The sequence below is a fragment of the Corapipo altera genome, unplaced genomic scaffold (genome assembly GCF_003945725.1).
Source record: "Corapipo altera isolate COAL_440 unplaced genomic scaffold, ASM394572v1 45, whole genome shotgun sequence".
Lineage (NCBI taxonomy): Eukaryota > Metazoa > Chordata > Aves > Passeriformes > Pipridae > Corapipo > Corapipo altera.
In genome coordinates this window covers 27,373,454-27,401,284 of record NW_020884877.1, presented here as the reverse complement: position 1 = coordinate 27,401,284, position 27,831 = coordinate 27,373,454, and the positions used below count along the sequence as shown (strand labels likewise).

General features: G+C 36.3%; 1 protein-coding gene across 9 annotated transcripts; it reads right to left on the bottom strand.

Moving 5' to 3' along the window:
* Window positions 1-2,657: 2,657 nt before the first annotated feature.
* On the bottom strand, window positions 2,658-27,831 carry SLC35F5 (solute carrier family 35 member F5). Of its 9 annotated transcripts, none has more exons than XM_027636879.1 (17): window positions 27,775-27,831; window positions 24,633-24,703; window positions 23,016-23,094; window positions 20,455-20,596; window positions 19,151-19,294; window positions 16,860-16,922; window positions 15,320-15,401; window positions 13,806-13,996; window positions 12,567-12,648; window positions 11,706-11,793; window positions 11,065-11,129; window positions 10,606-10,710; window positions 9,985-10,144; window positions 8,388-8,478; window positions 4,221-4,375; window positions 3,682-3,770; window positions 2,658-2,778 (listed from the first exon to the last, which is right to left on the bottom strand). In XM_027636879.1, the coding sequence occupies exons 4-16, from the start codon at window positions 20,587-20,589 to the stop codon at window positions 3,689-3,691; spliced, it is 1,443 nt and encodes a 480-aa protein (XP_027492680.1). In that variant the 5' UTR covers window positions 20,590-20,596; window positions 23,016-23,094; window positions 24,633-24,703; window positions 27,775-27,831; the 3' UTR covers window positions 2,658-2,778; window positions 3,682-3,688. The 9 variants fall into 9 exon arrangements, with proteins under 9 accessions (XP_027492680.1, XP_027492683.1, XP_027492684.1 ...); XM_027636882.1 differs by having other exon boundaries at window positions 24,633-24,700; window positions 27,775-27,799; XM_027636883.1 differs by lacking the exon at window positions 27,775-27,831 and adding an exon at window positions 26,330-26,647.

Here is a 27,831-nt window from a genome sequence, read left to right as displayed (position 1 = left end):
TTAAGTGTATGTGGTTCCTACAAGAAATATGTCAGGATAAAGACATTCCCAAATTGAAACAGTAAGAGCAATGACAATTTACACCAGCACAGAGACATAAAGCATTGATGAGAGAGCTCCTTCACATTCCAGTTGTGTGATGAGCAAGAAAACCCAGCAACGTCTCCATTTCGTCAGAGGTACCTGAGAATCAAAGCTAAATCTCTTGTGCATTTACCAAGCACCCATTAGAGAGTCAAGCAATTTACATTTCAAATTAGACAGTATATTTATAAAATATTATTGTACTAAAAATCACAAGATTTTATAGAAAAAACATCACATTCTATTAAATGCAGGAACAATGTTATATGTCATACTTCCATAATTAAAACCGTAACACGTTTCTTGTAACTACAGGGGCACCACTGTTTAAAAATCCTTTCAGGAAGGACAGTTTGCTTTGTTCTTACTCTTTAAAGAACTGTAATGTAATGCAAAAACACTGCTTAAGCTACTTAGTGCCATGAGATAAAAATATCTCGTATCTTACAAAAAAAATTAGCACATTTTTGTTAAAAAGAAGAACAGCGGGAAGGCCCTGACTGAGTTTACTGAACACTCTTCAACATTCCTGGGGTCAGAGACAGAATAATATTCTCTTAGTACTTATTTTTTTAACCTCTCAAACTCATGAATAATGCAAGTTAACAGCAGTCATATACGTGGGGGATTATGATGATCTTTCACTTTAAACCATGAACATAAGGGCAAATATGAACAGCAACTGCCCATTTTACATTGCAGCTCCAATTCTATTGCTATGGCCAATTTCAAAGAACAGAAATAGAAAATTTTGCTAAAAATACTGTCATTGCCCATCTGAAAGCAAACTCAGTTTTCCCAGGCTTAGTTCACTGATTCCACAAGTGCCAATTGATCCAAATTTAGAGTTAATGCCTGGTATTATATATTTGTCAGGACCTTATTGAAACATTTCATTAATTGAAAACAGACATTATCTTTTTATTGTGAGTAGGCATTAACATTACTTCTAGGAAAAAAGTTGAAGCTAACATCCTGTAACTTGCAATAATTTAAAAAAAAACCAAAAGCAAACAAACAAACAAAAAAAATCAAAAAACCTAAGGAAATTCCACTTACCAAAAAACCCCTGAAAACACTACCGAAGAAAAATTACTTCAATATACTGTACTTTCACCCCCCCAACTTCTGGGGTTTGGAAATTTCAATGTGGAATTTTTCAAAATGTCTACATAAATTGAATAAACGTTTTGTCTGTTTTGGGTTTGTGATTTTGTTTTGGTTGGTTTAGTGTCTGAAGAAAGACTTACTATCTCATCTTAAAGAGATGCTTCAGATCACCAAAACTTTTAGTGCAATCCAGTATTAAAAATGGGAAGGAAAAAACTGATAAAGGTGAAATATTCGAACAGAATAGCACCCAGGTCCATTTCTTCTTTCTCTATTAAATTCTAGCTGCTGGCTAGAATTCTTCTATAAATGTACAGCTAAGCATATTGCTTTCCTGCATTCTCTCTCATATAGTAGTTTTATCACCAAAAGACCAAAATTTCTTTTGGAATGATCATTACTGAGTGCCAAAACATGAAAAGGCATTTCTGCTATATTATCCTTCTGTATTTGTGTGGAAGGACAGTAGAAATACCCCACATTACCCTACCTTGTTATGTGGAAGAGAATACTGCTGGCTAAAAATCCATCCAACATTCATTATATAAAAATAAAATCCATCAAAAGCCAAAATTAACTTTGATCTAACTGTCTTATAGGCCAGAAGTTGGAAAATGGCATTGATTAATTTCAAATATTCCTGAATATAATTATAATAGCTTCTCAGAATTAAAGAGGATAGAAACACTGCAGTGGAAGGAAGATATAGGTTATAAGGAAAATTACCAGTTTTAGAATAAATTTATTAACACGACTAGGGGAAAAGAAAAATTAACGCAAACACCTTTACCTTTCAGATTGCTTAGCAGATTACTGTAGTGCCAACCCACTGACTGAAAACTTTCCTCAATTAATTTGACCTCTTTTGCAACTTGGCAGCTACACACATGAAAATTTTCACATGTCTGTGAGATAACTGGGAGTAAGAATGTGTTACAGAATCAGTAAGCAAGATTTTTAAACATCGGCACCCACTGCCATTACAAGGCTTCTCAAAATGGCCTAAGACAACATGTTTGTAGTGTTCCAGGACCGTACAAAGATCCTGCCTCAATAATCATAAGAATGCACTTAATAAATTATTTTTTCTGTTTTCCTCTATTAATATGCAAATAGTTTATACAACATAAAAAAATTTAATTTGTACCTACTACAGGTAATGTATCTATTAAGCTTTTCCTCTGAAAGCCTGTAAGATTTGATGACCTGCAAACTTATTTACATAACTCACTTGAAAGTATCTTTTAAAAACAATATTGTCCAGCATTTAACAAAATCATGAGTTAAAAAAAGAAAGAAATCACTTAACAGCATTTGCTTTCTTGATTTTGTCAAGTAATGTCACCAGCTCAAGTGTTATAAGGCAGGTTGGTTGCTCAGATGGACTAAGACTCCCTATGGTGATAGGCATAGAGTAACTTTGTTCATTTATAAAATCAGATGAAAGCAAGAAAGAGGAAAACTTTAGAGTTTCAAAAGAACTGAAACTTCTTATTTTTACTACAAATTCAGAATAGGCACTGAAACATGACTCCTTAGGGACTTTTCCAGAAGATTGTCTCCTCGCTGGGCATCATTTTTAAACTAAGAAGAAGAAAAAGAAAAAATTATTGGGGTACATAAGTCAGGATTTCAAAAAAAGAATCACTGTGTATATTTGTTTCCATCTTACTAATAAAAGAAATAACTCCATGTCTTAAGCTTAAGACATCACAATTACTGTTTTGGTTAGAATGTTTTCAATTTCTTTATTCGATTTAAGCAATATTAGAAAATAAAAATATACTTCTCATTTAATTCTGCATGCATGACTTGAAAACTAAAGCCCTGTAGCACAAGGCTAGGAGAGTCCTAAACTATGTCTGTACTGACCATGTAATGCTCCTTTTATGTGTTTGTGTAACCCCCTCTTAGAGAGGGATATTTTGCAAACTCTTTAGCTTTTCTAGTCCAGTTTCCCTATGTTATTATGAGAAATATTTGCCCTAATATTTAATGCAATTTAACAACTTAATTCTTGTCAGCTACAAACACAAGGGCTCCCTTCCATTTTCTGGACCCATAATGATAAAGTCTGGTGATGTTCTCTGAACTTCCTTAAATGGTTGGTGTTTTTCGTGAATTGCAGTAACTCAAACGGAGACCCCAACAGCATTAAGGAGTGAAATAATTACTTCAGCTCTCTTCCACACACATAATCCATGTCAAGAAGTTGTGTGCTTCTTCTGGTTTGTTGACTCATGTCCAATTTTATATGAACATTTTAATTAAAAACTACTTCACATTTCAAAACTATTAACCTGTATCAATGCGAGAATAATGCTTGGTAATGAATAATAATTTTGACAATACACTTCAAAACTCTGCCCATCAATACAGACAAGACTAACTGTATGCTTTTTAAAAATGTGTCCTTGCATAACACAAATGCCACCATGGAAACCAATCCTCACCTTTCTGTGTATTGTTTGAGGTTTTTAAGCATACCTTTTGTCTATGAACAGCAACTCTCTCCATCTTGTGAAACACTATGCATAGGAATGAGGCTTTCACACTGCTCACTTTCTTCTGGCATTCTTAAAAGAAACAAATTTATTTATTTGAAGTAACACAGAAATATTAAATTGGTTGTTATGAAGCAAAAGTAATTAACTAAATACACTATTTGTTTGAACTGCAGCCATTAAAAACATGCAAAGACTCCTTAAGTTCATCAAGTACACTTAAGTTTGCACAATTTTCACTGCATGTTCTGGGTACAGCAATTAACATAGAGGCATTAAGGGGAAAAACTGTGATAGCCTAGGAAATTTCTTTTAAAAGATAAAAAGACTTCATATCTTTCCATTTTCTGAGCATTGCAGAGGTTAATAAATGGATTGGCAACTACTACTATTAAGAAATCAGTATTACTGAATATAAAATCAGCTGAAAATAAATAGAGTATGAGTACCGCAGCTTATAAAAAATACAGGTTAATGGAAAGGCTGGAGAAGAGATAGGATAATACTTTGTGACTGTCCTACCTCTGAATTCGATGTTTTCTACAGATAAAGGCAAAAACTCTTCTGATTCCCACCATCACTGGATCCCAGTTGTTATAGTGACATAAGAGAGTTGCAATGAAAAAAGAAAAAAATACAGGTACTGCCCCTGCAAAAAATAACCAGGAAAACTGCACCTGGAATTAAAACACAAACATCGTTCACTCAACAGTTTAAAAAAAAAAAAAAGGACATGCTGTATAGTTAGGATAATTATTATTGCAAGTTTGAGATTATTATTGTAAGCTTGAGATGCAGTTTGAGTTATTTTACACTGGGTGAGTTATTTGGTACAATTTCTATAGCCACTGTTGCTGTTTATATCTTTTTCCACTGATCCATTCTTCACAACAGAACACGTTGTTTGCATTGTGAGGTGAATGAAAACTCCTCTTTCCGAAGAGTCTCATTTTTAGGTTTTTAGTTGTTTCTCTGGTACCAAGGAGAAAGTCCCCCAGACACTTCAGAAATCCTGAATAAGAGATCTCACCTGAAAGATTTGTGCACCTGTTTATTCACTATGAATATACTGGCACTGACCAGTAACTGCTGAATTCAATGCACATAAAAAGACTCTGCTACTTGAAATTTACAGTAATTTTCTTTTTAATAAAAAAAAAAAGGCAGGGCATATTATTTGCCCAATTTAAACTAAATTCCACTTGTATCTATACTGCTACTTTTATCTATCTATTACTACACTCAGTAGCAGCCTTCTGATACTGTTTAAAACTTAAAATTATAGGAGGTTACAGCATGGTGAGGCCCTGGCACAGGTTGCCCAGAGTAGGTGTGGCTGCCCCATTCCTAGAAGTGTCCAAGGCAAAGTTGGACTGAGCTCTGAGCAACCTGGTCTAGTGGAAGGTGTCCCTGCCCATGGCAGGGGCTGGAACTACATGATCTTTCAGATCCCTTCCAACCCAAACCATTGCATGGTTCTACGATTCCAAACGAAGAGCTCAATCGGCCTGGGACCTGCCTTTCAGGATGACAGAGCCGTAAACTGTGGGCACAGCACCCTCGTGTGGAGAAAATATCCAAAATTAAAGAATTTGGATAAAATTTGGTACCCAACATTGATGGTCACTCTCAAAATTCTAACAAACTGCAATTGTTAAGTCTTGTGTTTTCTTAGTGATTTCTAACAGAAATTCAGAAACACGTAAATTACCAACAGGAATATTTAATTAGTCATCAAAAATTTGGTTGTAATTTCTTAAGATTCAGATTTATGCTAGATTATTACAGAATAACATCCAGAAAGTCAGCAATTATGCACACTGTATAACTATCATGCCATTTGACAGTCATACGAAGACTGCATATATTACTATTTCAATCTTTACATTATTAGCCATGATAGTGGCATTCTTGTGTAGGTTCCTTTTAAGTAAAGACAAGGCTGGCCACAGGCACTAAGGGACCAGTTCGAAGCTTAAAGTTATATGAGCCCAATTGGGACACCTGAGACTTCAGCAAGTGTAGGGCTTGGCTTGGGATATTTTGATGTTCGTATAACAGAGACACACTTGCACAAATGCATTTCTACAAAAAACCTCAAAGTCTACAGAAGTTTGCCTTTAATTATGGTCACTCATTTGGGCTTCTAATATGAGTAATTTATCTCCTAAAATGTAAGCCACAAAGGATTTACCTCCAAAAGCAGGAGAAGATACAGCAGGAAGTTTACTCTGCTGTCAAAGACAAGACTTAATGCCTCCCCAGTGACCTCATGCTGAACAGGTCAGTACCAGAAGGTGGTAAAGACTCACATACCCTCAAACATACAAGCAGCAACCCCAAGCTAAGGCATCAAACAAGCAGGAAAGTAGAAGCTGGGACAGTAAGTACAGTCAGGGGAAGAAGGAAGAACAGTAAAGCAGAATGCATATGTGAACAGGAAAAGGAACAAAAAATAAGAGAAGGAAACCCCAACCAGCTGCTTAAAACTAGTCAGGTTCTGTATCTGTCACAGAAAGGCAAAACAGCCTTTTCAAACAGAGAAAGAAAAATGAGAAGGAACAGAAGGTAGCAAGTACAGGGACCACAAGCTCAGAAGGAACCAACTGGTGGCAAATGAAAAGAATTGTGGATGAAATGGAAGAAGCAAGAAGATTCAAATAACGAAAGATGTTGCCAGCAAATAACCTGAGACAACACAGAGGAAGGTGAAGATTTAAGAAGGAAATAGGAAAAGAGCAATGGAGGGTGTACAGGAAGTTAGACTGGTAGTTAGCTACATTTGTGGGGCTTGTTTAGATACTAATAATACAAATAAAAATGTGAGCAACTCCAACAGTGATAAACCATTAAAATTAGTTAAAAAGGTAATTTGCCCTTGTGTTATCAACATAAACTGAAAATCATCCAACTGAACCCTAAAGAAGTTTCTGCTATTTGAAGTGCTCTGATATTGCATGAATACATGAAGAACAGATTAATTTTAAAAGATCTCCGTGTTTAAAAGGACTCCGTGTTTACTCAGAATAAATAGCCTAGAGATTAAGTTGTTTACTGAGAATTAGAAAAGCATACTCTATTTGCAGTGTATTCCACAAGAAAGTTTAGATGAATCACTTCAGAAGACAACCTAAAATTTTCATATATTGATATATGTAGCTATATACATACACATCTCTAAAAATATATTTGCACATGATATGTGTATATATCTAAAATATGTACTGATACACACACATCTACATACAAAATTCTTATTTTTTGCTACCAGACTTAGCTCATGTAAACCTAACTCAACCTCACAGAAGTGAATTTTGGGGGAGAAGTCTACAGATATTTTGTTCCTTGTTTCCTTAATAGCTTTCATGAGTTATTTCCTATTCTGTTACAATTTACGTCTCAAGTCTATATGAAGATGCTTTAAGAGCAACACAAATAAAGTTATCTTACCGACAAATGTTTTATTATTGTTGCAATCACTGCAGTATTTGCTCTGTTTCCATGTTGGAATATTCCGGTAATACTAATTCAAAACATACTCTTTCACATGTTCATTACAAAAGTATTTATTCAGGGTCTGATTCTCCTTTTGTTTTCCAGTTTGACTCCTCTTTTCTTATATTTATCCTTTTATTTTTTCTGATTTACTTTCCAAAATCCACACTGACATTAAGTAAAACACAAGTTGTGGGGGTTTTTTAACCCCATTTTTAAATGCAGAAAATTTCAGAAGTCAAAAGATTCTCATTACAATTTACTCTTTGGTTGTGAAAACATTGAACAGTAAAGCTTCCTTTTCACTGGAAACATTCCAAGTGCAAGACTTGATTAATTTTTTGCACCATGCAAACAAGTACAAGCCTCAAAAGGAAAACCTCAAATGTGATGATTGAAATCAAGTCACAAATTGAACCACCACAGACAATGCACAAACTCCACTTGCTCTGGGGAAGACCCTACTCAGAGAATGTTCAAGCTAAGCCATGTTCTCTTCTCATACTTTCACACTTCTATTTGCACAGACCTTAAAAATAAACAGCAATTACATTTGCTACAAGAGTCATGAGCTTCAAAGCAGTGTAATCAAGTAGCAGCTGGCAGAGCAAGGCCACCAGTCTACTCAAAATTTCAGTAGTATTGTATAGTTAGTTCTACATTTGGTCAGTTTTGCCCATTTTTATTGACATCATTTTTAGCTAAACTATTACCCGACTAAACTGCTCTCCAATTCACATAGAGATTTATCATCTCAGTAAAAAACTTCTTGTAGATGCTTTATTCCTTTGTGGTAAACCCATAGGTTTTTGGGTTTGTCACTAATTGAGTATTTTCAAGATAAGCAGTCCTTACAATTCTGTAATTGTAAAGGTATGAATTTAAGGTGTGCTGTATTTGCAGATGTTCTTTAATTCTGAAAAGTGCCTGTTCAAGGTAATGTATCTGGCCAGGTACTGCTGATGACTTTGGGTACTTTTCATACAAGCTGCACTTAATCAATTTTGTGCAAGAGCACACTCTCAAGTGCAAAATTACTGTTAACTGTCAATATCAAGAGAGTATCAATCACAATGCAGTTCAACAAGTATTAATAGGTGACAGAAGTAAAATACTGCTCGTTGCATACATCAATAAAGATAATACCGCCATTTCATTTGAAGAAATAATGCTCAAAATGTAGAATTACATTACCTTCTGCATGCACATGTCAGCTATGATGGACAGAGGTATTGTAAGGCTTAGAGCAAGTGTGCCGATCAGTGATGAGGTAAGAAAGCATCCCCTGAAAGACAATGAAATAGTAACAGTTATAAAATAATAATGATAATAAATAATAATTATAACACAAAGGTCTTATTTAAAAGTTAAAAGACAAATTAACACATCAAATGAGGAAGGCATTTGATCAAGCTTAACAGTCATTGTTTGTTTTAATAATCAAAAATTAAAGCTCACGCGCCCACACTCCATCTGTGAAACTGCTTAGAATTCCTAACTAGACAATTGATGTCTTCTGGGGTGAGGTTTAATTCCCATATAAACCTTTTGAGATGATGGAAAATTCCCTACTTCACATTCTTTAACTTCATCTAGAAAAATCAGCATTTTGTTTCTATACCATGGTTCTCTATAGCACAAGAGAATACTCCTGTATCTCTGCACTGTCTGCTTCTGAATTAGAACCAACCTGTCCACCAGAAAACTGTAAATGAATAAATGGCACAGACACCTATAAAAACTTATCATCAGGTTAAAAAAACCCTTGAAATTAAGAGTCATATCTATCCCTACATTATATAGTTGGCAGTATGTGGCTGGGTGGAGTAAACAAGTAGGTTAAATGGCATTATTTACTTCCAAAGACAGTGAAGAGGACCGTACTAGTGGCACACTGGACAGATAGAAGGAGGATGTCAGCACAAGCCCTGAAATTAATTCCAGTCCAAAACTCTAGGAAAAAGGAACTGGAAATAAAGCTAACGCTTTGATTGACTGGATTATCATTCTGAGTAATTGCACAAAAAAAAGACTGTGCACACCCATGTACTTAACCCATCCTAATACTTGATTTTGGGACCAGAGCCAATGTTTGGGGTTTTGGGAAATTTCGTTTGTTTGTTATTTCGCCTATATTAAAATATTGCACTTAACCTTTTTACCAGATACTGAGCTGCAGTGTAATCTTACAGGATGGCATTAACATCACAAAAATATTCCATCAATAAACAAGTTTAATTCAAAGGAACAATGCATTTATAATTAGGACTGGTGTAAGAGTTTGCCAATAAACAAAAATTATCATGATTAGATTTCCTAAATAACTTTAAACTCAATCTGAAAAAAACCCAAAAAAATCAAAAACAGACACAAAAAAAGACTCCCCACCCCCAAACAAAACAAAAAGGTTTTCATGGAACTCCACCTACATCTTTTGTTGCAGTACTGTCACAGAACCGTTACTAGAGAAATTCATGCTCTCCTATTGCTACAGCAACTCTGTACCACAAAGTGTTTTTGTCTCAAAATGTCAATTCTAAAATGAGCTATGCACACAGGATTTTAATAAATACTACAAGACCACATCACCTGCTTTTTAAAGTTAGCTGTGGCTTTTTAACAGGTCACTGTGACATGATGGGTGACATCCTCTGACTTAAGCTGCATATATGGACAGAAAAAAATTTAAAAACAAAGCAAAACCGCCTATCCAGACAATCTGACATCTCGACATGTGAGAACACAGGTAAGGTAATTTATGTGAATAATATTCAGTGTATGTAGTACATACCACAGCCAGAGGAACTCTGACAGAACTGTTCCAATAAGGCCATTAATGACAATGCACATCCATATCAGTTTGTTGGGAAACTCAAATGCTTCAAACCCGGTATAGTGAAGCAGGAAGAACCCTGGCCACAGCAGCAACAGATTGAACAGCCCTACAAAACCTGAGTATAAAAACAGTTTTAAGTAAATCGCAAACAATATCCCTCAACATAACCAAAATCTCACCTAAACTCTGAAAACATGCATACAAAAAAAACAAGCAATGAAGCACTATTTTAAATCTTTCAAATGAAATGAATATAAGAAACTTTACCTAAAATTCACAAACAAAAATTGCATCAGATATTTACAGATTTTAATTGAAAATAAAATAAAATTTTAGAATTTCTTTAAGTCAAAGGGGCTGTCTGCATTCCCACAGGTAGTGTTACCACTCATTGTTAAGGCTTTAAGCAAGAAACAATCCACACAACCGGTATCTAAAGTACTCCTAACAGGAATAACAGGCTTCCTCTACTTTCTTGGCTTTTCTAAGCCCCTGATACACAGTTCAGTGCCTGAGAGCAAACAATTTAATTACACACTGAATTAAAACGTTGAATAGTGTTATTTTTAGTCTTACCAAAGAACATTGGTATGTCAAGTTTATCTTCTCTATCTACTTTCCTTTTTATCATTACTATGTACACAGCGTATAGCATTGCTCCTACAAGAGACCACAGGGAACCTGGAAAGATGGAAAAAGACATGCTAAGCACGTTATGCACAGTAGGATCAACTCCCCTAAACACACATCTATTACAAAACCATCACTCAGAAACTGCTTAGTACAGAATCCCTTAATATATGAAAAGCATGGAAAAATGTAGAGCTCAAAAATGTAAATACTTTCCCAATTAAGCTATATACATAGGGTGGAAAATTATCATAAATGACGAGTTTCAGAAGTTCAAACTAAAAAGCCAGATTGTAGAAGGTTACATGAGTAAGAAATATGGAGCTTGCTATATGACTACTTAGTACTGTCGGAAGATGGTACTCATCACTGCATGTTCCAGGACTAAAAACCATAAGTAAATACCTATTGTATCTTTTCCAGCAGATTTTTCAGATCCAGAAAGGTTAACAAGTACCACACCACCAATGCTAGCAAAAGAAAAGAAATGCAAAAGGCTTCTTAAACACAGGAACTTTTTGACAAATACAGAAAAAAAAAGAGAAAGAAAACCATAAAAATACAGTTCTATCTTTAGGCATTTTTATTTAATCAAAACCCACTTCTGGAAAGCCAAAAGGAGTTCTCTATTGCTAAGGTCTGATCCTAAGCTAAAATCAAACCAACCAACCCCACTTTTAAAATCCAGAACAATACACCAGGCATTTAATGAAACAGGCTGACAACACTGAATGTCAAACCACTTCCTTTTCCCCCATTTACACAAAAATAAAATAATTAAACAAGAAGAAAATAAGTTCACTTATTTCCAAGAATAACCTGGTTAATTTAATTTCCTACAGTAGAATGAGATTTGGTAACTGTTCATGATATGAAGTATTTAAAAAGATTTAATTCAACTTTCTCAATTTATCTGTGAAACGAGCATTTTTAAGAAAGTGATGTGTAGAATTTATGGTCACAGATACCACAAATATAGTAAGGTACAGCTGTCCTCTCACTGTATCAGAGAATTTTTGACCAAATGTTCTATCCCATTATCTTACCTTAAAATAACAGCTAATAATTTGGACAGGGTAAACCGATCTCCACTGTTACTGGGAAAGACTGCAGCTAAGATTAATGTAAAAAGCCCTGCAAGAGAAATTAAGAGAAGTTTATAAAATCATGTTTTGCCACCAGTTTGTTCAGAAAACTGCACAGACATTTTCTTCTTTATATTTCATGTACTTGTTTTAACTACGTGTTCTTAACATCCTTCGTTTTAGTCAGAACTATTATGAAAACTAACACCTTGTGATGTGAATCCTCAGATGAGCAAATACATGCTCAGCTCTGAAAAAGGCCAACCATACTAACAAAATAAACTGCAATAAGCCAGAAAAGTCAGGGAAAGATTGTATAATTCTGTTTTTAAAACTGACTTTATAAAACAAAAAAAGTTAATTCTCCAAATATGTACTGTCACATAGTTCAAATACTCTAAAGTTTGTATTAGAGCCTTGCATAAAACCTGTAAAGCAAATGATATGCATAATATTTAAGTGGTTTAAGTTCTTTATCTCTAAACCCATTTTTTAAAAAACAATCATTAGCAAGAAAGCTTTGCTCTGCATCCATTTTGATAAACAGTTATACCACCTTTCCTTTAGAGCTATTACATTCCCAAAATATCTTTTTAATATACAGACATAACTGCAGAAATACACACATGAACTCAAAAAGCAGGAGAACATGAAGGTACCCTAAACCTCTGCAAATACATAATAACTTTCTTAAATGCACATATTCAAAGGCTTTAAGCCAAAACCACAGGTAAAACATTACACAAGTCCATTGTAGCAAAATAGATTTTTATGTTATAAACAGCCTTAGAAGGCACATCTGGTGGTGTAAATAAATCTTACCAGAGGTTGATGACAAGATATTAACTATGGCAACTTGGGTATCTGACAGAGCTTCTTGGTAAGAGAAATTTGCCAAGAACCACTGGGGAAAAAGAAAAATAATTGTGTTATAGAGTAGCAGCAACAGAGCCTAAGTTGCTCAGCCCAATAAAACTCTACTTAAAGCAAAAAAAACCCCAACTGGTCATCCAAAAATAAAATGAGAACATGATTTTTACCTTAAAGTGATTTTTAACTTCTATTAAAGGGGAAAGTACACTAAAAGATAGCAGCACACTTAAAACTGGCCCAAACCAACCATATAAAAGTACATGTTTAATAATGAAATAACATACTTCAGAACCTAAAAATAATTAAAATGACATTATAATAGCCATTCTGTAGTAACTAAAGGTACTTTTAACTTGTTTTGGAAGTGCTTCCAGATGATAACTGCACAAGAGCTGCAAAGAAATTTCAGGAATGCACGGAACATTAGTCAGCCTAATGAGTTTAAATTTTTAGAGTACTTAAAACCCTGGACACATCTCTACTGTAAAAAGCAAGCATCACTTACATTCAATATCTAAAAAATATTTGTTAATTCTCTCATAAAGGAATAAAATGGCAAGTGTTTACTCATTTATTGATTGAGATCTCATTAATAAGATCTCAGATATATTCTGGGGGAAGTAACCACTCTCTAGCCTTATGTGGAAATATTCATACAGCTCAAGAAGAAATACATATACATGCCAGTAACAGCTTGAACAGCATAAACAGGATTTGTTTTGAATATGAAAACACTACCTTAGAAAAAATTAAATTACCATTTTCCAGCAGTGTTATTATTATTGATGATAACAGCAATAATAATAATAATGTTTAAAGAGCAGTACTTCCTGAGCAAAAGCTGTGGTGGGTCCACATTACAAAGAACCTATTTGGCAGTATCAGTGAAGCTGATTCTGGAACAGGTGTCACTGATCTGCTCTCTACATTTTTACTGTCTCAAAAATCATGCCACTGTTACCTCCCTCTCCCCCCCAGAACTGAGGCATGATGCAGAAACATCAGCAACCAACAGATTCATAAGGAAATCTTTCACCTTCATGTCCAGCACCAGGAAAGTCTTACTTCCTATACTACGTTTATGAAACAAGGCTTTAAGAATACAAGTCACCTCAATACTTTTTCACTAATATTATACAAATTTTCATTATACTTATGTCTAAGTTTCTGAAAGAATGGAGAACATACCACAAAGCAAAAGAAAAAGCTAATTTTTGCTACTTGAGTTGCAGTGAGTTTTCCTACAGTTTTTAATATTGATTCCTGCTCCTTAACTGTTGGATATGACATGCGAGACAACTTGGCTTCCAATGCATGGCTCGATGGGAGCTGTCGGATCTCCATAATATTACTGAACCTTACACGAGGCTTTTTGGGAGCTGGAGAAGGAAAAAAAGAAAGAAAAAAGCTTCATATTATCATTAAACTTCTTGAGCCGACACAACATGCAAACAAAACCATCATGTTCCAACACAGCATTGATTACAATGCTACACAAATAACAGGTTCTTATCCAAATAGAAGCCATGCCATTATTTTTTACTGAACGCTAGTATTTTGCTATTCAAGAAGCTACTAATAAGACAAAGCACAATTACTGTTTTCAATCAGTACAGTTGTCCACCCACAAAAACCTCACTGAAAAGCATCATCTCTGCTCCCTGCCAAAAAACCCAACATAAGGTAACAACAAATTTTTAGATAGGAATTATTCCATATTGATAAAATATTACACATAAGATTTTCTTTAATTGTTTAGTAGCAAAACAGCCCAAACTTGCACACAACTACAACTAACTGTAAGGATAAGGATTCATTCAGAAGATTAGAGCCCAAAAGACCTCAAAGCTTAGCAGAGATCATAAAGTCACTTGCCCTTTTGAAAACCACCCTCTAACTAATCTTGCTAACCAGGATCAGCTCTTATTCATAAGTGTATTGTAAGTATCAATAGTTTTCTGTGTAAAGAAAACATTACACTACACACTATATGTAAATGTTATCCAGTTCAATATGAAAAAATACCTTATTTCCTAAAAAATGTGAAGGAAAAAGCTATGGCTTAAACAACTCTGAAGTGATTGGAGCACATTGTCACAGGACAGCAGGGGCTACCAAAGTGGTTCTTAACATCTAGAAATTAAAGAAGAGGTTTTGCCTTTTATAAGCAGGGACTCTTTTGCTGAGGATCAGATAATTGCCTTCTTTGACAGTTAACTTTTCTACAACTGTCTGGGACAATTAGGCCTGTTTCAGATACTATCACAAGATAGTGAGGCTTAAATAAAATCAGAATGCACATAGACTGTTAAAATTCTTACTTTGACTGCTTTGCTCCTGCTCTAAAAAGGACAATAGCTTGTTTTTCCAGAGGCTGACTCACTGCTGCTGGTCATACAAGCCCAGAAGGAAAGAATCACAAGTATTGAACCCAGTTGGTCCCTTGAGATAAACATAGGCTGGATCTGTAGTGACCAAGAAAGGTAAACTGAACGACAGGCCTATGTTTTCTCTACCTGAAAGTAAATATATAAGACTGCAATTCATGCAATAAGAGATTTAAGGAAAGGGGAAAAAAGAAAAAAGGGGGGGAAAGGAAAGGGGGAGGTGAGACCTGCAACATGACAGCAGTTATACTAAAAAGGAAAGTGCTTCCTTCACCAAAGAACTAACATTTCAGTATTCCAAAAGTCTTTACTCACTTTTCTCTGCATCACTATTATTACTGCCATTTTTTTCAGTTGGCAAGTCATGAAACTTTACAGGAACATATAAAGGTTCACTCTGCAATGAATCAGTATAAGTAAAAATACAGTTAAGAGGGATATTTAAATTATAAGCAATAGAACTAATCTAGCAAATTTGAAAACTAATTAAAGAAAAGCTCGGTGAATAGTAACAGAAACCCACAAAAAGTGAGTTTGAACACAGTGCATAGACTTGTCAAAAACGTGCATGCATAATGTATATAATGTATTTGCACATGTTGGTAAAATGCAGTATTCAGAGAGAACAGTGCACTTCTGTGTATATCATCATGAACACAAAAATTATGACCAGAAAATTCAAACCTACTGATTTAAAATGACAAAATAACTGATCAATATCACAGATGTTTATTAGAACTATAATTTCTGTCCAAATTTTAAATTAGAAACACAAACTAGAAAATACAGAATATACAAAAATTACTATGTTCTCATTTTCTCACAAACTAGAACTAAATGACAAAAAACTTTGGGAAAGGAACTCCAACATATAAGACACTTAGAAGTATTTTAAGCAATTAAAACTTCTGCTAACAAGACAAGTTTTAAACTGTTTGTTTAGATTGAATTAATAAACTGTAAGAGTTGTGCTGTTCAAACCATCACAAAGAGTAAAGTAATGAAAAAGATCTGGTAGTTGCATTTTCATTAGGTTCCTTGTTAAGGACCAGAATTTTTGTGGATGCTTAAATTAATGCAAAATTGTCCAAGATTCTAGAGTGTGGTGATCTGAACAAATTGGGCAGATTAAGATTTTATTCTTAAATGTAGATAGATAAAGTTGGGAAAAAAAACCCAACCAAAAATTAAACGAAGAATATGTCTGAAAATAATTCTTCAACTCAATTGCATCCCCCTACTCTGTTACAGAGATGGTGCAAACTTTAAAAGTTTTGTGGTTTGGATACATTTCTGCATGTGGCCCTCTGATTCAGGTACACTGATTAAGCAGTAATCTGTGATCAACAGGGGCATAACAAACTGTCATCTTTGGATGATGAAAATCACCCCAAAAATGCTGCCTGGCAGTGCAGCTTATCAGAACTGACACTGAAACTGAGTCTGATTCTCTCTCAAAATGCAATGCAGGATCACAGTGTACAAAATACTCCATTGATTGAATGATTCTCTTGTATATTTTAGACTTGAAAACTGTTTGGCTTTACCACCAGCTCTCCATATGTGGCTTTGGCAGGTACTGAGCTGAATATTTAAAGGTTTCCTTTGTATGACATAGTATTTCTTTGACAAACTGCTACAGAAACATTCAGAAGTGTTTTATTGAGCTGAGAAACCTGTATTTCTTATAATAAGCCATGTCATCATTTGCAGCACTTATTAGTAACATATAAGTTACCAATCCCCTTTGCCAAAAACTTTAACATTTAAGACTACCATATTTTAAAATCAGTAACTCAGGTTAGTGGTGCCACGTTATTGTAAAGCACTGATCTTCACAAATTCAGGCACTTACCAGAGAACTGTTTACAGTGTTATCTGTTGTACAAGCAGCAAAATACCCTTCAGCATCTGCAAACTAATTACAGAACTTTAAATGTAATAAAAACTATCAAGGTAGAGCTATTAACAACTGAATTGTTTTCAGAATAAGTTTTTTAATTACTTTTTCCATATTTCTGTCACAATTCCCTCTTTCCCCTCAGCCCTCCTCCCCAATACCAAGAGGGTTTACAAGTTCAGTAAATAATTTTGGTATTTCCTTGTATCTCTTGGAGAACCCCACTGAATTCAACTACTCAGGTATGAATGCAGGATGAGGCTGTTAAGAAAGCCAAAACCCGTTAAGTTTAGTCTTAGCAAGACATGCTTCACATGTGCAGGAATTAACAAGCTGCTTCTTTCTTCATTTTACTGAGGCAGAGTTCCTTTGCATAAAAATGTGGGACTCTGCCTCAGTTTTAACAACATTTAAATTACCATGAGGTCAAGTACCACTTTCTCCCTTTCTTTCTGCACCATACCAACCCCTGTTCCCTGACCTGCAGGTTGCTGTTCTACCATTATCTATTAAACAAAGCCTCTAATGTGGAAGAGGACTTAAATGTAAGGTGTGAGTGTTTACCCAAGCAATCACTATTGAAACAAAACCCTATAAATGTATTTTTGTTCCAGATTAATAAACACAAGGCATTTTAAAGGCACTTATAATGATTATACAGTTGAATATTTAACTACGCTCCTTAGGAGGGAGGGAGTCTTCTAACTTCACACTACAGTCCTGTCTGCACTGTTCTTTTGAAATAGACTAACATCAAAGTAATGGCTATTTCCTACAAATTATTTTAATACTATTTTTTTATAGGATTAGAAAGGAAAAATAGTGAGATTCCAGTAGCAGTGCCATGAGTGCCACACACGTGACAGACTGAGCACTCTTACTCATAGCTGTCCAGTTCATGAGATCATACTATCTCTCTCAGAGAGAGCAGTGCACAAGATTCAGCTGGTCAATGTAACCACAACAACTCACATTAGGCAGCATCTTATTCTTATTATTCTACTTATGGGCTCAGATTAATAAATTTGGTCAGTATAATTGTTCTGCACATCACCCTAATTTGACATTACTGCCAATAAAGAAACTGTAAGATCAGTTTATGTCTTGATTATCTTATGAAGATCCTGAACAACATCAAGTCTAACATGTGCCATACTATGCACAGACACTTGGCATTGATCTAGCAAAGATTATGTCAAGATATCAGCCATCTGTAAAATGTTCTTTGTGTTTAACTCAAAATTTGAAACAAAAAACCCAAAATGTTTATTTTTCTGGGGTTATTTTTGTTCTTTATGGTCTGGGGTTTTTTAAATAAAAATAATTTGGCTAAAAGTCATGTAATACTTATATTTAATTATGATAGTGTCACTATCAGTGAAGTTTAATATATCCAGAAGATCTGAAGTCTGTTCCTTTCATATAAGCTCATTTCTATAACAACATGTTGATTAACAGCATGTTCTTGGATCACATTTTCTGTTCTTTTAATGCAAGATTAATATCAGGCCAAATGCCTCACTGCTTCCTGAGTCCTGCTGTTCAGCATTCTGAAACACTGGCACAGAACAAGTGCCCTTCCCAGCATCTCTTAATTTCCTTGCAAAAAAAAAAAATATTTCTGTCATATAATAATAATTTTAGACTCTAGCACAAACTATGCCTAGCTCTAGAATGGGCAAAGGAAGGTCACTCATGCATAAAGGCTATAAAAAACCAGTATTAACAACAACAAAAGCATAATTCTATCACCCTTACTAAATATAACTTCAAAACCCTCAAAACCTCTTAGCAAAAAGTTCATAGTTGTGCCAGAGACAAAAAGAGTCGGTACTAAAAATCAAGTACAGAGTCCAAATTCTGATTCCATTGGTTACAGTTGTAGGGGAAATAAAAGAGAAGCAACAGCCAGCAGTGGTGAGGCTCATTAGCTCTTCTTAAAAGAAATTATATTCTGCAACTGTCCACAATTAAATACCAGGTTAGACAGGCCAATGGTCTGGCCCAGTAAAGCATTTCTTATGACTCCTGGCACATCTCATATTGCTTTTTCCTTTCCTTTCATTCTTTCACAAGACAACTATGACTGCCATGTCCTCCTGTGCTAGGATTCAGTTTATAATTACTTTTCCGAAAGTACTGTTTCATAAATACGTAAACTTTGTTCCTCTTTAGTCTCTATTTTAAGCTTTTTTTCATACAAACTTAAACAAATACCACAACATTTACAGAGTTATGATACTTACAAAGGCTGCATGCCTTCCACGAAACCCACGAGTACACTGTTGCCTCCATGGTTTCCAAACAATAAATCCCAAGAGGTATAGAACAAACATGGATGTTTTTGCAAACGTACTGAAAAAAGGTTTGTTGTACTTTGTAAAAACATACTGTGGAAAGAAAATAATTGTAGTATCCAAAATTACCAAATAGGTGAGAATTCACAAAAATGAATGAACAGGTGTGAGAATTTACTCCAGAACAGTATATTTGTTATATAATATAAATATATATATATACATATTTTGGTTCCCAAAAAGACAGCACTATGAACATTGGCAGGCATGACCAAAACAACCACATGCCCTACTTGTTCTGGGGGTACCCCCTTCCAAGCTATTTCTACTGCCAACAAGAAGGCACTGAGCCATTTTGTAGCACATAATGCCACCAGAAAAAAATTATTTATTACTTGTATCTAACCGAGTAATATATTTGCATGCCACTGAACTCAAATAGGTCTGAAAATACATTTATATACAAATATTTCCTAAATTAAAGACTCCTTTTGTAAGCAATAATATAGTAATCAAAAATTAGAGAAGATTACTTTGATTAAGTAACATTTCAGTATCAACAGCAATTCCATTGGCTCATTGGAAAAAATGTTTTATTAATAATACAACATGTTAAGCACAAACATTTGTATATGTTTAATTTCAAGACTGATATAAAACATAACTTAAAGACAGTTCAGAAACCTGAATTTGATCAGAGTTTATTAAAAACTCAATTTCCATTGCTAAAGCTCTATTTTAAGTCCTAAAACTTAACAGGAAGCAAACACCACAACAGTTTCAATATGATGAACATCTGAACTAGATGCAATTACAAGGCTTAAACTCCATGACCTGAGTCCTTTCATCCAGGACTTCTATATGCCCTGATCTACAATCCACCACCAGCCTGCCATGTTACACCTTGTTTACTACTTTTTGGGAAACATATGGGCATTATTTTAATCATTATGGCAATAAACAAAACAAACTCCCTATTTACAGTACGTAGTTATGAGCTTATGCTGTTCTATTTTAAAGTCATCAGTAACACCTTCTGTCTCAAAAGCAGCAGTCACTGAGTTGATCTTACTTGTAACTTTTAGTGGATACAGGCTGGCTCACTAACCCAAAGGGTATCACCTTCCCCTTACTGAAACGGTTAAACATTACACACCACCACCCACTGAGTGTTTGAGTGACTATGTTTCTGCTGCATCTTTCTCTTCAATGGGCTTCTATATTCCCTTTAAGATGTGCGGAGCAGTACTTACAGAAGTGAGTTCTGAAGAGGCAACCCATATCACATCAACGAGGAGGAGGATGACGATTCCCAGAGCCAGTCGCCGACGCTGAGTGGATGAACTGCTCTGGGAGCTCATTCGGTTCATGATAAAAACCCACACCATTTGTAACCTGGTTAAGGTCAATAAAGAAACAAACACCAAAAGATTACAAAGTGACACAAAAAAACCCCAATAAACAGCAGGACAAGTGTTTCATATACGTGAACTGGGCCCATATGTAAGGACACATATGCTTGTGCTTGCTAAAAAGCAGATCTTTGACAGATATGGCATGAAATTTCCATTGGGGCAATCAGAAAGTATATCTTGACTTTTAGAGAATTTATCAACTGCTCTAGCACTGAAAGTAAACACACGTAGGTAACACATACAATGCCTTTTTGGAATTTCTAGGTTACAAGCTCTGCTAAATTTGAAACTACTCTATTTTGGTAAATTCAGATACCTGACAGTACAAATAAGTTTGATGTCTTGGGTCAAATATAATTCTGCTAAAGGTAGTCAGAAACATGTTTAAACTTAAGTATTCAACAAACATTTCCAAAGTTATAGCAGGACATTTGGGTAAATTATGATCCCTCAAACCATGAAGAGTTTAAAAAAAAAAGAAGAAAAATTGATTGTAAACTTAAAAAAGTCACCTTCACAGAGTAGCTCCTGATTTTCCCAGTAAAAAGAGGTGATCTACTTTGCTAACACAGTTTGATGAATTTAAATTAAACGTTGTTTTTTCCATGTGTCAACTTACAAATACTTCCTATCTCTTTATTATTTAAAAATTATTTATGAAAAAGACAGTGTCACAATGTCTTCAGCAAGGAAGCTCCATTTCTTTTTTCCAGAGTAGCCTGTTCCTCAGATTAATGATTCAAATGCCCAGATATGCACAAGTATATTGGAGATAATGGCTTTGTTTCCTGGTTTGACTCATGCCTCTCCTTTACAATACAGTTTCTGCCACGTTCAAATCGTGACACTTTTTCCTTCATTTCTCAAAGGGCTTCTTTCCAAAGAAAAATGAACAGGCAGAGTTCCTGAAGTGTAATTATACCACTAGATCTATGCTGATATATTCCATGTGTGGGCATCAGTTCTGGATAATTACTCTGCTTTCCTGACAGAATGGTAGGATTGACAAAAGAAAGCAGAAGTCTGTAAGTAGGGAGGGGCAAAGTTATGAAAGGCTCAGCAAGGAATTACAGTTTTTACTCGATAAGGAATAAAGGAGAAACATTTGTTCTCAAAGAGAGAATAAATCGGTGTATTAAACTCGAGCAAACTAACAGAAAGGTTTTCATGCTTGAAAGTTTATAAAGGTTTTTTCAGGTTTTATGAATTGGTCTAATAGATGCTACATATTATACTCTACAAACTTTGCCTTCATTTTATTATGACTAATAGCCTATGAACCGTTATATTAAGTTATATTATATACAGCCTAAAAATTGCTCACGTGGTTGCATAATAGGAAGCAAAAATGGAAGGTGGGCATGAAAGGGTTCAAATGAGCTGGAAGGAAGAAATCTCATACCATGTCAGGCTACAGCACAATTCATGAACACTATTAAGGTGTACTAGAAACGCAACCCACTCCTGTCTCCCACCAGTTACGTGCTGCAGGAAGGAGGGGGAGATACAGCTGGAGACAGGAACGAGCAGCAGTAGCCTGATAAACTGGATGTCTCTACATCAGATGCTCACATCTACAGCTTTTCTGTTCTCACCACAAACTGCTTCAAAGGGTATAGCACATAAACACTGTGAACAGAGATCATGCAAAGATATTGTGCACAGTCTGTAGTTGCTCAGTATTGTACTCAGCTTGTCTACATCATGCTTGTACAAATCCCTTGCTCTAAGGTCCTCACCAGGAAGGAAGTAAAGAATGATAGAATATCCACTACTTCTTAGAGAAGAAGTTACATATAAAGTTATTCACAGTCTAACTACACACTGCACCATTTCTTTTGTACTCACGATAAGTAGATTCTAAAATTCTAAATAAAGAGCCCATAATTATGTCTTGAAGTCGAAATTTTTTGTATGTTACAGTAAGAGCAGCTATTACTTTCTCATCTGACTACAAAGTGTCTGTTTAACATTTCTGTGTGCCTAATACAGCCCTTTGCTTGATTCTTCCATAACAAGGCAAGAAGTTTATGGAGAAAGGGTGAGTACAAAGTCCTCATTGTGCAGCATGATGCACCTTCAAGCTATAGCCAATACTTAAAACACCCATAATGTTCAGCAGAAAAATAGAACCCTATGGAAACTGATATACCAAGTTTTAGGACAGGATTAAAACCCTGTAAAACATCACATAAAATGAAAAGATGGATAGAAACTACTATTTTGAGATGTTTTAGACAGATAGATCGTCCTACTAATTAACAAAGTACCAGTACTGATGAACTTGCAATGACATACATCTCCACACATTTCTTTATGTTTGGCTTCTGTGCATTGAGGGCAATATGGTCTGACAAAAATGAACACAAAAGAATAAGATTTACTTTTCTCGTACATACCTTTCACAATAACAGTAAAAGAGAAAGAAAAATGCTGACTAAAAAGCTTCACACATCATGTCAAAGTGAAGACAGTCTCCTAAAATAAAAAAAAAAAAAGCAAAGTTTAAAACATTGTGTAGATGTGTATATTGCACGTCTCTTTGCAAAACATTTTCTAAAATGTTGAGTTCCATAAGTTCTGCTGCAGCTCAAGTCCTAAGTGTTGAGGACAGACAGGTCTACAACCTTAAGAACTGACCTTCATAAAAAATGCTAGGACAGTATTGAATCACAAGAAAACAGCTTTTTTAACTTTACTACTTTTGATATTTCAAAGAACATGATCCCTTCCTTATTAATTAAAGAGGTTCACATGAGAAACAAGAGCCTGATGATGTTAAATTCTGATTTTTTTTAAGCTATGCAGAGAAAGGTCCTATTGTTAAGCCCACATTCCTAAGCAAAGAATCTAAACCTTAGAGTTAGGAAGGTAGTGGAAGAGTGTATAGGCTTTTTGCCCTTTATATACTCTAGAAACATAAGGCATCTCTATGTTATGTCTTGTGGAAACCCACTGAACTCAACATTTACACACTGCTCAACAACCACCAAGTTCAAACCTTTTCCACACAGTTTACAAATCACTATAGCTGATTAAAAAAAAAAAGCCAACAAAAACCAATAAACAAACAAACTGGAAGATGTATTTTGCACTTTTAAGACACAAGCATGTGATTATCCATCTCCTATTCCACAAAGCCTAAGATCACTGTAGATCCTGAACACCTGTTTAGTTCAGTGCCCTCACATACAAAGAGTAGCTGCTAGTCATGTTTTTCTTCTTACACTACCAACCCAATCAGAGATAAGGATCGGTATCTCAGATAACCAAGACTTACACCAGAAGACTTTTATTCATACAAAGCTCAAACAGTTTGAACATGCCCAATTTAGGCACCCAAAAGAACCAAATATAACAATAACAAAAATAAATTCTTCCCTCCACGTACACTAACACAAAGATCACTAAGAGAAAGATACTATTCAGTTGCTTACTTCTCACCCCTACTTAATCCATGTTTTAGTTATATTCAAGTGACCAGGTGCAGAACTTGCACCTAAATTCAGTTGTTATGCCAGACACATACCCAGCCCTTTATCAGCACGCACAATCTACTGTGGGCTGTTCTCACTGGAGCTGATCACACAGAACCCTGTTCACCGTTTATTACCAATAATTAGCCTATTTCAGGATAAGGACAAAAGTTTAGCATATTGACATAACATCTGACACCTAAATCAAGAACGGTTCAAGACATTTCTCCCTAAGAACACAGCTTTACCCTTACAAAGGTGCACAAGTTATGATAAATTTAAGCCACTAGAAGACATACAGGCTGAAATAGAAATGACGGCTTAAAAGTATTAAATACAGCACAAACTTCAGCATGTTCACCTTTTGTTTCCATTATTAGGAAATAAATATGCTTTCCACATGGTGTAATTTTAAATATACCACTCAAAATTTGACATTTAAAGGAATATTCATTTAAAAGGCATTTCTTAATATTGTTATCATTTTCAGCAAATAGCATCGAGATCTTGTAAAGTGGGGTTTTTTATTCATTTATTTACCATTTCCACAGTCTTAGATTTGGTGTTGTCATCTTGTGGAACCATTTTTAAGCCAGTTACATGAAGATCTTCTGGAAAAAAAAATTAAAAATATACTTAACATTTCTTGTCATGATACGCTACTTTGGTTTTAAAATGTTGCAGTATTTTAGATCATGTAAGCAGAGTCACAGCTTTAATTTATGATACCAAAAAAAATACAAAAGATGGTCTCACTATGTAGTGTACAATGTATGTTCACAAAGATGATTGCACTAAAACCACCAGGCTCAGCAGCCTGTCAAACTCTGCTGTTCCAAACATGCAACAAGCAACCTCTGAGGGCAGAATGAATAACTGCATCATTGACACTTCATGTGTAATCTTATTTTAATAGCATTAAATATTTCTTTGTGCAGATTATCACTTTTCCACATTAAAAGTTCCACCCAAAAAAAAGAAAAATCACATGAAACTCGCAAACTATGAAATCACTTCTATTGCATTGACAGTTAGGGAAGAGAACATTATAAGCAGAGAACTGCTAAATAATTGCAAAACAGAAGTATTACATCTGGCTGTTCTATGAGGAAAATACAGCCCCTCCTGCCCCAAAAGAAAAAAAGAAAAATGAAAGAGTACATAACAAGAATGACAAGAGGCCGAGAACAGCAGCTCAGTCACAAACCATGATGCAAGCAAGTCAACTTGAAATTCTTCCTTGTATTTACTCAAGATTATTTCATATACAATTTGAAAGACAACATACCAAGATAAGGCTTGCACCCAGAAGAAATGGGTTTAGTTTTTCCAGTTATACCGGCTGCTCCAATAATACCAGTTCTAGGATACAACCTCCTCCCCGCTTTGACATGTGCTGTCATCAGGTGATTCTTGTTTCACATTTGATTACTTTTGAGATAAGATAAACAGAGACACTGCTTTCACTCTAACCAGAAAAAATCTGAAAGTAAACTCATTTTACACCTATAGGAAATGTACATTAAATCAATGTTAATCTAACACAGCCCTGACCTCCACTAAAAAGGGCGTCACGAGATGAGAAAAAAGGCAAGAATCTCCAGGAGAGGTGGAAAGCTGAGCCTTATGCAACAAGACTATTACATTCACTGTCATTTTTACTCAAAGAAAGTTTCCTGTAGGATCTTTAAAATATAGTGAAGCAAAAGATCCAGAAAACAAGAAGCCAAGTTTTCCATGCCAGTATTGAGTACTGCAACAAGAGATCACTGTTCCTAGCTAAATAAAAAGTTATACAACACCAAAGTTTGAACAGAAAGGACATTAATTGTACTACCAAAATAAGAGAATTTAGCTTAACATAAAGAGACGTTTTAGGAATCTGGTACTACACAATGTAACAGTTATACTGTCAAACTGTCACGGCACAGCTGGATCCTGGTATCTAAGGAATAAAAAGAACACCTGAAATTCAAGTTTCCTATTCAGCACTTACCCAAAATTCATGAAACAATGTTTCTTACATAGAACTAGTAACACAAAATATTAACCTATTGCATACTTCAGAGTCTTTACCAGCTACCAGAGTATCCAAGCACACAGTTCTCAGTTTGTTCTCATGTCACCCCAGAAAGGCTGTGACCCTGTTGGACACGAACAACTTGGACCGCACTGAGTTAGAAACACCCAAGTTTCAGGTCTGCAGAGTGAAAGCTGACAATGGAACTGTCACTGACTTCCTTCTCCTGCTCGTCCAGGAGCATCAGAAGAAAAAACCCCATGTCAAGCTGCCAAGGTGTTACCACGTACAAGGCAATCTTGAGCCACCAGTAGCTATATATTTAACATCAGCTGAGGATTACATATGACATCCCTTTCACATGCTGCAGATCTAATCTTGTCTAGGGCAAGGACTAAACATATCTGCTTTGTCACAGGATATACAGCCACGTATCCCTGATAAGGACCAGCAGGGCAGCTTTCAGTGGGACACTCTGGCAGCTGAAAGCTGAGCCCTCCAGGCACAGAAGAAATCGGCACAATCACCACACTCAGAGTTAAGGGGGGGGTCTCCTCCTTCCTTCCTGTCACTGGTATCTTTGGGGAAAGGAGCTGGAAGAGAGGGAAGGAAATGAGTAAGTCTCCTTAATGCATTTAGAGAAAAGTGGATGCCTGAGGAGAAAGAAATGTGGATCAAGCCCTTGGGATCTTGGAAGAGTAAAGATAAGTATCTTGCACTTGCAGCTAAAATACTAGAGACCACTGGAGCAAAGGGAGCTGCAGCCCAAGCAGGGGGTGCACAGACTGCCCCCACACACACCCCAGGAGAGGCAGGACAGCGGTGCCAGCTCAGAATCAATGAATCCATCAGGTTGGAAAACACCTCTGAGATCATCAAATCCAACCTATGATCAAACACCACCGTGTCAACCAGAACATGGCACTGAGCGCCACATCCAGTCTTTCCTTAAACACTTCCAGGGACGGTGACTCCACCACCTCCCTGGGCAGCCCATTCCAGTGTTTAATCATCCTTTCTGAGAAGAATTTCTTCCAAATGTCCAACTTAAACCTCCCATGGCGTAACTTAAGACTGTGTACTCTCGTCCTGTCATTGGCTGCCGACCTCCAGCCGGCTAAAACTTCCCGTCAGGGAATTGTAGGGAGTAATAAGGTCGCCCCTGAGCCTCCTCTTATCCAGGTTGATCCTCCGCTCAGCTCCCTCAGCTGCTCCTCACAGGACTTGTGCTCCAGACCCTTCACCAGCTCCGTTGCCCTTCTCTGGACTCTCTCCAGCTCCTTAGTGCCTTTCCTGCAGTGAGAGGTGACGGGGCTGGGCACAGCACTCGAGGTGCGGCCTCTCCAGTGCCGAGTTCAGGGCGGAATCACTTCCCTGCTCCTGCCGCACTATTCCTGCCACACGCTGGCTCTGGGCTGAGCGGGAACCCTCCGTACGCACTCCCTCTATCCCGGGCAGGGGCTGCCCGGGGAGGGGAGCGCAGAGCGCCTTCCCCGCGCCGCTGTCACGGGCGGACGGGGCCGAGGGGCGGCGGCACCGAGTCACTCACACACACATACACACACACCCCCGGCCCAGGCGGGGAGCAGAGCTCCATCCCGGCCTCGCTGCCCGCAGCCCCGTGACTTCTCTCTCCCCTCGGCCGGTCCCTCCCGACGGTACCTGAGGCCGCGCCGGGCCCGGCACACCCCGCGCTCCGTCCGGCGGCGGCACCGCCCG

What these genes read in the sequence shown, in the direction of transcription:
- SLC35F5 (XM_027636879.1), bottom strand. Translation starts at nt 20,589, where the DNA reads ATGGTGTGGGTTTTTATCATGAACCGAATGAGCTCCCAGAGCAGTTCA. An exon ending in GCTTTTTCTTTTGCTTTGTG is followed by an intron (nt 12,649 to 13,805) that starts GTATGTTCTCCA and finishes CTTTTTCCCCAG; the next exon opens with TGGTTCTTGGCAAATTTCTC. An exon ending in TATCTTGTCATCAACCTCTG is followed by an intron (nt 11,794 to 12,566) that starts GTAAGATTTATT and finishes TTTCTCTTGCAG; the next exon opens with GGCTTTTTACATTAATCTTA.